Source organism: Esox lucius, chromosome 22 (genome assembly GCF_011004845.1).
Source record: "Esox lucius isolate fEsoLuc1 chromosome 22, fEsoLuc1.pri, whole genome shotgun sequence".
In the NCBI taxonomy this organism is placed as follows: Eukaryota; Metazoa; Chordata; class Actinopteri; order Esociformes; family Esocidae; genus Esox; species Esox lucius.
In genome coordinates this window covers 5,961,750-5,977,329 of record NC_047590.1, presented here as the reverse complement: position 1 = coordinate 5,977,329, position 15,580 = coordinate 5,961,750, and the positions used below count along the sequence as shown (strand labels likewise).

Below are 15,580 nucleotides of genomic sequence, written 5' to 3'. Positions count from 1 at the left end.
GGAAGATTGTTCGTTTGGAGGTGTAACAGAGGCGCAATGCGTCATCGGGCCGGTTACGTAGGTTTACAGGCCCCCCTTCTTTGATCTCACAGTGGAGCAACCCCCCAAAATTGTCATTGAGCCCGTTGCAGTTAATTCCAGTGGGGAAAAGTGATATTCCAAACAGGCATTAGTAATGTATTGTGAAAGCTATGTGTAGGCAATATGGCACGAGGGGGTGTGGTTTATGGCCAATATACTAGGAAAAACTCCCTAAGAAAGCTGAAACTTAGGAGGAAACCTAGAGAGGAACCAGGCTCAGAGGGGTGACCAGTCCTCTTCTAGCTGTGCCGGGTGAACATATCAAGGAGTGCCTGGACAACACTACTGTCGTTTGCTCCTTGGAGTTTAAGGCCGGGTGTTTTTGCAAAAGCACTTTGTGACAACAGCTGTTGTAAAAAGGGCTTCATAAATACATTTGATTGATTGATGATTGGATACAGTGCTTAGGTGTGGTATATTGGCAATATAAGTGATGTCATGTCATGCCTGCGGAATACTGTCTCATATACCACGGCTATCAGCCAATTCAGGATTCAAACTACCCGTCTTATAATAAAACATAATGTGTGTTTTACAATTCAAAAGAGCAATGTGTAAAACCAAATTTTTTTTAAATGTTAAGAAATCTTCGCAGTATATATTTGTAACATCTGCCCACAAAGTGAACAGACATTTTAAAAGCTGGTTGGGACTAGAACCTGAGCCTTTCTCACCCACAAACATTTGCAGGCACTTCTGGAAACTAGAACTCTGTTTCTTTGAAAACATTTTCCTATTCATTTGCAAAGAGTTGTGGTAGGGGCTTTCATGTGTTTACATACTGGTTTTGAGCTCTGACGGCCTTATCCTGTCTAGGTCTGAGAGAAATTATATGCGCATGCTTGCTCTCATTGTCACATATTGACATGTTTTCATCTATTCCAGGAAAGGCACACGATCAACCGCACGTCAGAGACAAAAAGTAAAAGCGACTTTTGAATGTGATGTTCGGACGATTTGAATACAAGATGCCAAACACAGCAGAACATACTGTATGTGAATTTCTTTCATCGCAGCGTATAGGTTAAGTAAATAATTTCAACATGAATTAATATTTTCTCCACATTTTGTTGTGTAATAGACTTAACTAATAACAGACTAAATATAAAATTTTTGCCATCAATCAGTACCGCATAATGACAAAGCAAAAACACGTTTTTAGAAAAGTATTAAAAACAGAAAACTTAAATATCTCATGAACATAAGTACTCAGACCCTTTTCCGTGATGCATTCTAGTATCTTTGATTATCATGAAGATCATCTTTGAGATGTCTCTAGAACTTGACTGGAGTCCACTTGTGGCAAAATAATGAATAGGGGACAAAAGAGTCCACCTTTGGCAAAGGGATTGGGGGAAGGATGAACCGAGCAAAGTACAGAGAGGGCCTTGAAGAAAACCTGATCCAGAGCATACAGGACCTTAGAGTGGGGTGAAGATTCAAATTTTTGCATGACAATGAAGAAGTGGTTTCAGGAGATGTGTGTGAATGTCCTTGAGTGGCCCAGCCAAAAGCCTGGACTTGAACTCAATTGAACATCTGTGAGAAGATCTGAAGAATGCAGTTCACTGATTGCCCCCCATCCAATCTGACAGCTTGAGAGGATCTACAAGGTAGAATGCGAAAAAGGTGTGGAAATCATACCCAAGAAGGCTCATAGCTGTGAATCCTGCCAAAAGTGCTTCTACAAAGTACCGAAGAAAGGGTCTGAATACTTCTACATGACAAATTTCTCTTTTATTATGATTTGGCACACATTTTGAGTTAGACTCAGGAGTAGGGAATAGGGAACATGAAAAGACAAACATGTGTATTTGAGACTGAGAGGGATTACTACAAAACTGTGTATCTTTTTCACTCTGAAGCTGTTAGGTAATTCATACAGGGATGGTGGAAATAGTAGATAGAGACACAATAGAAAAGACCTGCTGATGCCAGTGTGCCAGAACACATATGGGGGTAGTGTAGTGTCTCTCTACATATGCTATTCTATGGCCGCTCTCATGTGTCTCATAACCTCTCTCATGCTCAACACGGTCTAGCTCTTTGCCTTTCTCTCTCTCTCTCTCTCTTTGTGCTCCTACCATCTCTGATTATCTACACAGTGTTTTCTGCCTCCCTCCCTTGCCTTAACAGTTACAGATAAATGTCTTTGAAAATGTATATCAATTAGGGAATTAGGGAAACATTTATTTGAAATAAAAAAAAAAACAAGTACAAATTACACATACGTTTCAAAAGGATAAAATGCAAAGGATCCCCTCTCTCTACACTCTCTCCCCCTTTGGCTCTCTCTCTACCCTCTCTCCCCCTTTTGCTCTCTCTCTACCCTCTCTCCCCCTTTTGCTCTCTCTCCACCCTCTCGTGCTTTTTACCCGCATAGCTGTTTGATTGCTTAAGCCCAGTGGTCAGACAATGGGGGCATAAAGAATGGCCGCTTCCTTCCTTCCTGTTGAGTGTTCTGCCTTGGTAAGCAGATTCAACAGCACTCCGCTTCACAGCAACGCCGGAGCGCGGGGGCCAGGCTAAAACCAACAAAGAGCCTTTCTGGGTCCCGCTCCAAACATCGCCTTTGCCAAGTCTCTGGCTGCACTGAGGGACACACACAAACTCTCTTGCTTTTTTTTCTTGGGACGAGTGAGCAACTGATCTGTGTTTTTTTTTTCCCGATGCATGTTTTGGAGGAAATGGTGGGTGTGGATTGGTGGGGTGATACATTTAGGCTTTAATAGGGGGGAAAAAACATTTGTGAGGTTTAAATAATTAGAAGAGGACTAAAGATATTTGGTTCAGAGCAGTGTTGAGGATACACGTCTGACAGTATATGAAACAAATTGGCTGATATAAGTTCATTCATCCATGACAAAAAGTTAATTGCTAACATAAATGTAACAGTGAAAGGGAAAACAGACAGTTTTGTGCTGTACTGTATATTCCTGCTCACAGGTTCACCCAACTCATTAATTTTTCCCACTTCGCATCTCCAATAAATGAGTACCTCATTCATCATCATTATGAACTCCTTCTGCACCCATCATTTCGAAACGGCCGTGAGTTTTCCATCTCCCCCCAACCCCCCTCTGCTTTTGTAGCTAGTGAACCCCATAACATGTTGACGACTGGTGACCCTTGCATGCAACCAGAAACTCTTGTGCTAGCTCACGCACACACACACACGCGCACTAAATGAAACCACGAAATCTCCCTCTGAGAATATCAAGTAGGGGCAGGTATTTGAGAGGCATTTAGAGAGCCAAAATAGCAGAGGCCATAGAAAATAGGATGAATACACGAGGGACTGAATGCGGGGTAAACTGTTAGCCCTTTGTCATTTAAAGTGATGTCTTTAACCCTTTGCGGGCCTTACTCACAACCACCCCCAACGGCCCTTTTCCTCTATTCACAGCTAAGACAATAGAGGCAAGGGAACCCTTGCAAAACGGACATAAAAAAACCCCCTACCCAGTCCAATTGGAGTTTTCTTCTTTTCCCGCCGCTGATTATATGAATGGGGGAGGTGAGACGGACTGTCACTCAAGCCCCGAGACGAATAACAAACAAGTGCGTGCAGGTCGGACTGGGCTTGTCAATCAACGCTCGTAACGCATACCGTGTCACTAACGTCCGCGTGCTGTCAACAGGTAACACGGCTTATGTTTCTAACAGCTAGCCTCGAGGAACACTCCAAACCCCAGGAATTCCTGGCGAAACCTTTGATGGCACACCAGGGGGCAAACAATGTTATCCTAACTCCCTTTCTCCTCTTGGGGTAAGGCTTTCTGCCGCTTTTTCACCACGGACACATCGAATCACATATTACTGGCGGTTACCCAGAATACACCAGCGACGTGTCCGCATCAGAAGAATGTATGAACCCCATCTACGGTCTCATGATCAGCTCGAGATGCTCACAGACACAACATGTCCAAAGGGGTGGATAATAAGAGATGAAGCGTTGTAAACAAAGCATTGTGTCAGCTTCGGACTGAGGCAGAAGGTCTGATAGATGTGACCACTGTGTGTGTGTGTGTGAATGAGAGGACAACCAACCATACCAAATGATGTGTAGCCAGAGATGAAAGCAGAGCAACAGTTCACAGTTAAATCATTCAATGAAAAGGCAGAGGTTTCCCTCAGAGATGAACTCGTATGTCTCCTTTTTTTGTGTCTCCAATCAGTTTTCGCAATTACGGGGGGGGGGGGGTGCATGGTCCGGTCCAGCCAGTCCACAAAACTATCACGAGGAGACTAGAAACAACAGCAGTTTAGGAGTGAAAACATGTTGTTATAGTATGGTGCGCATGGTAGGTAGCTTGATAAACTAAGAGGGCTAGTTGAAAGTTGAGGCAGTTACTGAAGTTAGATTGTCAAACAACATCCCTGTAGGGTTATTACCAGAGTAACTATTACAGTTTTGATACAACATACGCTATAAACGTAATAAACAACACCGGCACTGCCTCTGTCGTAGAGGCAGCAATAAGAAGGCCAAAGTGAGTCTTCCTCCTCAGACTCCTGACTGATGTTTGGGGCTGTGGAACGTGTGGACAGCATGTGGTCTCCTCACCATCTGGCACGCAGGAAACACGGATGTGTGGGTTAGCATCTTGCGGTGACCACATACCTCAGTAGAGCCCTGTGACACCAGACCGACGAGGCTGGAAGACATAGCTAGACTTAGCAGCCAACGGGCTAAATTCACCTCACCTACATAAAGCATGAATAAGCTCGGATTCAAACCCATGCGTTTCGAACCAACTAGACCTAAACATTTCAAATATACAGTTCAACTTCACTGACAATGTGTCACTTCAGGTCATTGCTTGGATTCCATTCGATTGGTCCTGGGCACGAAAGACCTAATCTCACACAATCTTTCCTCTGGGGTTTCTGTTCCTGCCGAGACAACACCAAGGCAATAAAAAGTATTGTCCTAATCTGCTGGAATTAAACATTACCCAGAGTAGAGCTGGACGATGGTGTATGCATGAGCAAAAATGGACAAAACAGCAGGGCATAATTTCAAACGTTAATATATTTTTCTATTTCATAGTGAACATATGCATCTGATTTGACACCCTCGTCTTACTACCTTGCAGTAACAGTAGAGCACTTGAACGGGGTCATAAGATGCTTTTCAAAATAAATATATATATTTTTTTTATAAAATAATAAAACTTCAAATAAATATTCTTTACACTAAACAATGTTGAAATTAGAAAATAAAGATTTTCTTATAGGGTCACTGTACAAGTAAAGTTGAAGGGATAAGATTTGCGTACATTTTTGTCTCTTGTAAGGCAAACATTGAGAAAAAAAAAATATGATTGATATACATTCCAACGAATGTACAACATTATACATTGTATTATATAATATATATGGATCTATAATCAAGGTGCCTCTGGTTTGGCAGAATGCTTTTCACAGTTGAAATATTATATATACAAAAATAAAATATCTCAGAAGGTAATTCGCTAATATACATACTTTCGCAATTACTATTCACAAACAAGTTAGTCAGGAGTGTGTCCATAGCATATCAGTTGTATTAAATGTCAATAGGGCTAACAGTCTGGACTTTCATTATAACAACACAAAACGGGGGCACTTGGTGATCAAGCCGCCCTATTTAAGAACCATAGCAGAAAACAGAGATTTAAAACAAATAAAAATCAACCACACAAACCACGTCAAACAGCTCAGCCTAGTCAACCCCCCATCCCGACCACGGCGCCGAAACGTGATCCGGTGAGTTGCTTCAGCCGCCCCAGGCTGTCAGGCCGCGCGGTTATTCCCACGACGCCCAGGTTGATTTTCAGGTCGGCTTACTGTAGACGCCTTTGCGGTGGACGACGTTGGCATCCGTACATCGGCACCCCGGTCGCTTGACACGGTCGTAGCAGCTCTGGCACGCGGCGAGACACCCTTTGGCCGGGAGGTAGCACAGGAAGCAGGGCAGGAACAGGGACAGCAGGCCGATGACGGTCCAGCGCACGCAGCAGTGCGACTGGCCGCAGGAGAAGGGCTTGTCCGTGCACGTGTCCTCCTTGTCGCTGGAGCAGTGGTAGAAGAGACCCTTCACACAGCACACACACGTCCCGTAGTCAACCGCGTTCTGCGCCGAGCAGATGCAGCGCTGGCCACACATCCAGCAGGAGGGCAGGATGCGCGGGAACGCGCACTCCCGGCACTTGCACCGACCACAGTCCTTGCAGCGGCAGGCGTGTTTATCGAACAGCCCCTCGCCGCAGGCCGGCGCCGCCCCCGCGGACGCCAGGGGCTTCAGCTCCTCCGGTTTAAGCGCCGCCTGTTTCGGCTGGCTCCTGATTGTCCTTTTGCCACCCGCCGGGCTGCTCAGGAGGCGCTGGGCGGAAGACGCGCTGCCCGTGCTGGTCCTGGGACTGCTCCGGGAGCCCTCCGCGCCGGGAGAAGGGCACGGCGCGTCCGTGGCGGGGGGTGCGGAGTGTGTGGGCTGCGGGTGCTGTGCGAGAGGGCCCCTCTGGTCGGGCCTTGTGGCCTCCGGCTGCACATTGGTCCGGCCCGGGCCCGGTGGCACTATCGAGTCGTTCTTCTGCTGGGCGGGCGAGGACCCGGGGGGCCTGGGGGCCACGAGGACCCCCACCGTCGGTCCCTCCGTGTATTCGTTGCTGCTCCCGGTGATCCTGATCTGGTCCAGAGACAGCACAGGTGCCTGCGGGCCAGGGTTCACCCCAGGATCAGGCTGCCCTTCCTGGGCACAGTGAGGCCGCAGCACGCCGCTCGATCCTCCGCCGCCGCCATCGCTGCTGCTCGCATTTTGAGTTCCGTTCTCCATCGTGACTCTGAAGAAGAACCCCACCGTCTGGCATTGAACACATCTGAAGTCCTGGAGAAGAACACAGGCAGGTGTATTTATATTTATGTATATCGGTCGACAGTGTGACACAGTGCTGGAACCTGCGCTATGTAAATCATAACTGATTATACAACTGGACTAAGCAAATACACACGACATGCAAATCTCAACCCTAAACACAAGTCACAAAAAGTCAGGGCCTACACCCATATCATTTCACCACTAAGCACATCTGTTTTTGTGTTGAAAGAATGTAATAGGCAACAGCATTACACCTGGCAGCATTTCTGCCTTTCGTGATAGTGTAAAAAGTGTCTTAAAACTGTCAGTGAATTTATTGACATGTAGGGACCTTCTGATTTTATATTTTTATATTTTTTTATGCCTGACTTAAAATGTCTTTTTAGTGTTTTCTTTAAATGTGATGGACAATTACAAAGTTTGCGAGAAAGAGAACAGGTCAATGCTGTCTGCGATTGCCAGTCTGCGATTAAAAAAACAATAAAAGGAGGCACCTGAACATTTGCACACACAGTGTGTGTGTAAAACTGCATACTTGATATGTGTCCTGTGAATAAGGTATGGCAACGATTTACATTGGACTTGTTGATTGCACCATTTTCAAAAGTGTGAAAAAAAAACTCTGATTGCTACATGCAACTCAACCATAATTACAGAACAATTCACATGGGCCTTCATCGGTAACTGGGCATTTCCTAATGATTCCTATTTCACTCTGGAGGCAATTATTAGGCAATTGCTTGGTGTGCATGACGTGCGGGTCAGGTGTGTGTTCGCGTGCGCGTGCAGTGCAGCGGACAAGTCAAACAACCTCTGTAATTTATTTGGGGTGGGGCTTTTGACGGACAAATGGACAGGCCAGCGGAAAAGTAAAAATAATGTAATTACTATGATTGTTTTTCCTATTATAGACTGGACAAGGGACAACAATTGCCGCACTCACTACTTCCAAATATTAGCTCTCATCATTCCACCTTACTTACATTTCTGAATAATAATTAAAAAAACGTTCAACGCCAACTAAAGCTGTCATGTTTTGGCTGCAATTCATAGATCTACAGCCTATCTAGTGGATAGATAATCAGCCTACTGAGTGATGTCGAGAGTATATTCAAAAAGGAACGATAAGGACGGGAATTGCGCGGGGTATTTCGGAGGATGGATGGGAAAAGTCAATGAGGGTCAGCAATAACTCCCGAGTCCGAGAGCATGCATGACGTTTAATTGGTAAGGTTACTCTTAACTTACAACGTTGCACTCTCAAAACTTGTGTAGACAACATTGTAGCCAGCCAAAGTTAAACAACATCGCAAAAGAGCAATCATATATTTTCACAAACTCACCGTGTTTTCACCACTTCGGCCCCCGTTGGTGGTAATAAACTCCAAATGCAGAAAGTCGATTCCTACGTAAATTCATCTGGAAAACCACCCACATAATCCGACACAATGATATATTAACGAAAAACAATATTTCCAGATCCACGGCTATTTTAAAAGACCAAAAAACATATATTCCATTCCGAGTAACACGAGGCGAAAGACTGCCAAAACCGAATTGATCACTAAGGGCTTGATTGCTGGTTCTCCACTTAAAAAAATGAAATCAAGTGAACAAACTCCGCACGCGATACTGTCGAGTTTACAAACACGGCTTTCGACTTTGTTGCACTCCAAAATAAACTGGACACTTCTACCAAAAAAATTAAAAACGCACTCTAATGGTTGAATATTTGGCAGTGTTGCACGCTGAGGTGCTTACAAGTTTTTCTAGTCTTGTTTTTCCCTCTTTCCGGAGGAGAAGTTGGGTTTATGCTGTAGCCTAAATGGCGTCATGTGAAAGTGAGGGGGAACAGAGCAGTTGTTGTTTCAGAGGATATCTCGTATCCGGTCCCAGCTCATTGGCTGTAGCTACAGGGCAGCTTTCACACCCTGTGCTATCAAATTGTTCCCAACTGCAGGGGACAGGGCACATACCCAGTGACAAAGCCCCAGACATTGCAAAAACGTAGGCAACGTTAATGAAAGGAATATCAGTTATATCCTGTACCGCTGCATTTGGGAAGGTAGCGTAGCTGAATCCAGTTTGAATGACTAAGCTACGCTATTAACTTATTGCAAAACGTGTTATTTTACGATGTTGTTCCCATTCTTTATTTCTGTAGACACTGTTGATAATAACGATGGTAGGATAGACTATGGCTGATCTTTTAATATAGTTAATACTGTCGTAATGTCAGGCGGGACGAACATGGTTTGCCACAAATATCCGTTTTTGTCGAGGCCATTAACAGTCATATGACTGAAATGGCAGATGAAGAATAATGAGGCAAATGAGGGGGGGATTATGGTGGATACACATGGTGGAATACAACAGCTTGATCAGGCTAATTATGAATGAGGCAACACGACGGGGCATTGTGCATTTCAAATGTCACTCTCTTGAACTCTCAGACGCCTTTTAAATTCCGAATCAAGGCATGGGAGACACAGCAATCGAACCCATGTCAGCGAGAGAGAGAGACAGAAGCATGGGAAGTGACAAAGCCGGGACCCTTGGAATGGGTTCATTCCTACTTATGATGCAGTACTTGTTTCCCTACCTTGTAATTTGTCTGGCTGGCCTCCGAAGCTGAGCAGCGTGGGTCAAGGTAGGCTCCTGATGAGAGACCAGATGCTGCTGGAAGTGCTGATCGGAGGCCAGTAGGGGGCACTCTTACAGCTGGTCCGAACATCACATCCCAATGGGCACAGATGCACTGCGCGTGAGGCCGTCTATCCGAGGGTTAAATGGGTGTTTGGACTCTCTCTGGTCAAATGGCACTTCTTTATTTTCATTGATTTATTTTGCTGTTATTTTAACATGTCAATATGATTAAGAGAAAATGTGTCTTCAGCCGACTTGGGAGCAATATGTGCCTACCTGGCTCCAAGATGGAATCAGCAGGATTTACACCTTGGCAGCTCAGGGATTTGACCTAGCAACCTTTCAGTCACTGGTTAGATGATCCAATCATTAGGCTACACTGCTGTTCAAATTTACAATATGAATAGGGACGTTAATCCTGGTGACATGGCTCTTTATGAATCCTGTCTCCTCACCCCTATTTCTAATCCCCACATTGATGCTGTTAATAAAAATGTGTTCTCAGCCAACTTAATATAATAATGGTTAAATAAACCAAACGATTTGTGTTGGGTTGCACCCCTGTAAATGTGTTTAGACCTTCAAGACCTCAATTTCTGGGTCTGTTTATTCACAACTGACTGGCTTTTTGAGCTGTGCCGTGTTCGTTCTCTCAGCTTTTTCGGTTATGTGGAAAGTAGCGCCCTCTTGTGGAAATGCAGACAAACAAGACGCTCGAGCAGCGTCCGCAGGAGCAGCCTTCAGATTGTCAAGTTCATTGGACCTGTTTCTTAGATTGATTCATTTTTGCCTCGATAATCTGCAAGCACCGTCTCTATGCTGCCCGTGTGCTCTTCTCATGCCCTACCCAGTCTCCCTACACCGTGAAAGACGAGACACCTCTCTCCGCACTCCGTCCAGTGCTACTTGACAGGCTACTAAGGAAGATAAGAGTGAGTGGTCAAACTGGGGATTTCTGCGAGTGAGAAACGCCACCCACTGGTTGTGAGACACTGCGTCGGCCCGGCCGAGTGGAATCCATTGTCCGGATGCCTCCCTCTCGGCATTTGAATGGAATAGGTATGTGACGGAGCCTTTGTCCGGACGGGACTCCCACTGCTCTATAGGCCCCCGAGATTCCCCCAGTCACGTGTCGTTAATGCGGAGCCCCTCGGGAGAAAACGGGGGGAGGTGGGGTGAAGAAGTGAAGGGGAGAGAGGGACATTCAGGAAGCTAACTTGGAGAAGAGGTCAATAAACAACAATCTCCCACCCCCCGTGCCTAACACAGACCCCCCACCCTCCCCTCACCCCACGCCTCCTTTCTAGAGAAAGAACAGGGGCCGTGGCCCCCCAATCCCCTATGTTTCCTGTCTGCACTGCTGGGCCCCAGCCATCCCAAAATAACCCTAAATCCATACTTCAAACCCTGCTTCCTGAACCATACAAGCAGTAGCTGCCTGTCCCCCCCCCTTTCCCCATCTCCACATACAAAAGAAGGAATGGGGACTCAACGGAAACGGTGTGTGCAGAGATTTTGGCTTTCAGACAAAAGATAAACATGACAAGACTGGAGTTTTGGCTTTTACAGAGCCGCCCCCTGCCAACATGAGACAATTACCTCTGTACTTCAGCTGTATGGGGTGAAATAAATGGGAGTTCCCTGAGGGAACAAGAATAGCATGCTATCAATTTATTCCGTAGTTATCTTTGTTGCAAATTTCATTCTTTTATTTTACTTGCTTATTGTGACTAACGACACAGTTTGAGTCATCAGGTGTAAGGCACAGAAAGCACATTTGTATTTTCTAAAAACAAGAAAAACCCATTGAGCCCTGAGTCGAAGCAAGAAATGGTGTGCGGTTTGTAATAGAAGAGAAATCAATTTGCGTCGTGTATTGATTACACAAGTGGTTTAACCTTCCATATAGAACTAAACTGTCCTCCCCGAAGAACATTTTGGTTATGAACACAGTCATTACGCCATCTTAGACTTTGAGTGTGCCGGCAGTTTAGCCTCTTATGTAAAGTCCTTACTGAGTTAAAGCCAGCAAGGGCATTCCCCCTGCCCATCCGGCATGGCAGTAATAGATCCATGGGAAGAGTTACTAACGAATGCCAGGTTTGGACTAATGAGAATGTCCTCGCCCTTGATTGGACTGTGATTTCTTGTCACCCTGGAGAGGTTTGTTTGAATCAGGTTAGGCCGCAGTATAATCAATGCACCTCATGTCATGTCGGTGGTGAGCTATCCTCGGATGGCTACTCCCACATTATAAGCTGTTCTGTCATGTTTATTTTTAAACCAGTTGTGTCGTAATAATGTGACATTGTGTAGGTTTTTTCCCTGTGATTTTCTTTCTGACCCCCATGTGGGAATCGAACCGCAAACCATTGCTATGTCATAACAGTATCGGGCATTCAAAGCTAGAATAGGTATCAACAGTCACTAGTCCAAGAATGTGCCAACTGGAAGCTGGAGATGATTACAGGGCCATAATAACGTGCTTGGGCTAATAGAATGGACGCTGGGTTGAACACTGCTACTCTTAGAATAAGAGGTCTTCGTTGACCTCAGAGGTACCACTTCCAGCTGAACTGGGTCTCCCATCCAGTGACTGAACAGGCTCAACCCTGTTTTGCTACAGATGCAAGACAGCACTGGGACGGACCCAAGGTTCTCTAATGCTGTGTGAACATGAGGTGTGCATTTATTCAGAAAAATGTTGCTCCCTGTTTGACAAATCATCAGAAATGTCCTTTTCACCCAGAGCAAGCCAGGCTAAAGCAATCAGATCAATCGCATTAATACATTTGAATCCCAGCACAATGATTCCGAAGCTCGCTCAAATTCCCCTAAAACAAATAATGAATCAAGTGTGTTTATTCATTAAATAAACATGCCTAATTTCCCCGTAACTACCTAATTTAATGGTGTACATATTAATTTGGCAGCAGCATTTGTATTGTGATCCTAGAAACGCCTCTGGTCAGGATGTTTGTGAGTTAGTGAGATGAGGTAATATCAGGCCACAAAACAATAAGGGCTAAAGAAAAACTACCCTGGGCTGAAGCCTGAAAGCCCAGTTCTGATGTTCTGGAAGACAATCTTCACGAAATTGTTTATAATACTCCCAACTGTGTGAGCTAAACACAACATACGTGACATAGCAAATGAAAGCAGGGGGTCTAGACTACAATTTGGCATTGCTTTTGCCTGTGACTTTCACTTGATTTCTTAGTATCGGAAAGTAGAAAACAGGAATAGGGTAAAATATGGGGCTAGAGATGACAATCTTTTTATTTGCATAAAAAAAATCTGAGATGTTGGTAATACATTTCACCAACTCAATGACTTTTGATAAATACTGTGAATACACAGGGTGTTTGGCAGGTATCCAGAACCCGTCACTCTCTTCCGATTGGTTGTATTTGTGGGAGTTCAGTGGCCAGTCCGAGGAAGACCGCTCAAAAGTGACCTCTCCAGGTACTGGGTGCTCAGAGTGCTCATACATAACCTCACCTGGTGGCACTGATTGTGTTGTGTCTCCCTATAGGTAGGGGGAGCCAACAGACTCTTGGTGAGTAGAGCAGATGCAGTGCTGACTTCAGTAAAAATAACCACCAACAAAATGAGGCATTACATTCCTTAACCTTTCCTGTGTTATCACATTGTGCAGGTATTCCAGAAATATCCACTGAATAATGATCTATATTTGTTTGTATTTTCCATGGTGCTGGACCCGAATTTCTGTCTCTTATTTCACCTGTACCATCAATTGCACTTTTTCTTTGGACTACTCCTTGCATTCTTTGTAAAAAATAAAAGAAAATAGAAAAAAACAAAAGAAAAAAACACTCCTGACAAAAATAGCATTTTACTTTATTCATGCCTCTGGTCTGATGATTTCAACCACCATGCTATATATTTTTTTGGGCATCACCAAGCCTTAACTCCAAATCTCATGTTAAGGACTGAATTTAAATTGATTAAATGTATGATTTGTGCCAGCAATCTACACACAATACCCCTTAATGAAAAAGTGAAATATATTTTTAAGAATTTGTAACAATTTATTGAAAATGCATGAATAGAAATATCTCATGTACTTAAGTATTCAGACCCTCACTGACAGGTAGGTCAGTCCCTTCATTCAGACCCCGACTGTCAGTCAGACATTAACTGACCTGTCCCGATACACTTTGAATTGTTGACATGCTGAAAGATTTGTCATCGCCCCCAGTCTGAGGTCCTCTGGATCAGGGTTTCTTCTAGCACATTTTACTCTATTCATATTGCCCTTAATCCTGACCATTCTCCCAGTGTCTGCTGCTAAGAAGCATCCCCATCGCTTGATGCTCCCAGCATGCTTCACTGTAGGGATGGTATGTGGTACCTTGTTTTCACCAGAGGTACTGTAGCACTCTACATTCAGGCCTATTAGTTTGATTTTGGTCTCAGACCAGAGTATGTCATTGGAACTGTAATTGGGACCCTGTTGATCTTTTCTATAAAAAGCTTTTGAGTTGATTTTGGCGTAAAAAGAACCATGTTCATGCAGAAAATAACATATTACCCAGTGTGAAATATGGTGGTAGATCTGGGATGTTGCGGGCTGATTTACATCCAAAGGCCCTGGCAACCTTGTAAGGGGACCTGGCAACTCTGTCAAGTACCAGGATATTTTAGGCCAAAAACTGTCTGCCTGTGCAAATAGGCTAAAACTCCAACTCCAAGATTTTCTATTGGGTTCAGGTCTGGAGACTGGCTAGGCCACTCCAGGACCTTGAGATGCTTCTTACGGAGCCACTCCTTAGTTGCCCTGGCTATGTGTTTCTGGTCGTTGTCATGCTGGAAGACCTAGCCACGACCCATCTTCAATGCTCTTACTGAGGGAAGGAGGTTGTTGGCCAAAACCTTGTGATACATGGCCCCATCCATCCTCCTCTCAATTCATTGCAGTCCTGTCCACTTTGCAGAAAAGCATCCCCAAAGAATTATGTTCTTAATCCATGACGGTGTAGTGTGTTACTAATGGTTTTCTTTGAGAATGTGGTCCCAGCTCTCTTCAGGTCATTGACCAGGTCCTGCTGTGTAGTTTTGGGCTGATTCCTCACCTTCCTCATGATCATTGATGCCCCACGAGGTGAGATCTTGCATGGAGCCCCAGACCGAGGCAGATTGACCATCATCTTGAACTTCATCCATTTTCTAATAATTGTGCCAACAGTTGTTGCCTTCTCACCAAGCTGCTTGCCTATTGTCCTGTAGCCCATCCCAGCCTTGTGCAGGTCTACCATTTTATCCCTGATGTCCTTACACAGCTCTCTGGTCTTGGCCATTGTGGAGAGGTTGGAGTCTGTTTGATTGAGTGTGTGGACAGGTGTCTTTTATACAGGTAATGAGTTCAAACGGGTGCAGTTAATACAGGTAATGAGTGGAGAACAGGAGGGCTTCTTGAAGAAAAACTAACAGGTCTGTGAGAGACGGAAATCATATACTTATGTCATGCAATAAAATGCCAATTAATTATTTAAAAAATAATTCAATGTGATCTTCTGAATTTTTGTTTTAGATTCTGTCTCTCACAGTTGAAGTGTACCTATGATAAAAATGACAGACTTCTACATGCTTTGTAAGTAGGAAAAGCTGCACAATTGGCAGTGTATCAAATACTTGTTCTCCCCACTGTATGTGCAGGGGTGCCAATAATTCTGACACACATTTAATTCGATGTTTTTTTCTTGATGATGAAAATGTGAGGGAGAGAGAGAGAGAAAAATTATCTTCTATTCGCCCTTCAATTTTTTTCTACGGATGGCATTTTAATTAAATAGTTTCTCCCATAAGTCAACAAGGGGCCTGATCCTTCCCCGGGACTATAGATCATACTCTATTTTAATTAACCACATATCTCTTTTTGTCAAGTTTAAGGCACACAGGGCTGTCCAGGAAAGTCTCATCAGCACTTGAAATGTTGTTTATAAATATGGCATCCATGAAATACACAGAAGT

The 15,580-nt window shown here is 44.4% G+C and overlaps 1 protein-coding gene across 1 annotated transcript; it reads right to left on the bottom strand.

Moving 5' to 3' along the window:
- Positions 1–5,098: 5,098 nt before the first annotated feature.
- spry2 (sprouty RTK signaling antagonist 2) lies at positions 5,099–8,800 on the bottom strand. The gene is made up of 2 exons (XM_010890192.3): positions 8,284–8,800; positions 5,099–6,949 (listed from the first exon to the last, which is right to left on the bottom strand). The coding sequence occupies exon 2, from the start codon at positions 6,896–6,898 to the stop codon at positions 5,900–5,902; it is 999 nt and encodes a 332-aa protein (XP_010888494.2). The 5' UTR covers positions 6,899–6,949; positions 8,284–8,800; the 3' UTR covers positions 5,099–5,899.
- Positions 8,801–15,580: the final 6,780 nt, after the last annotated feature.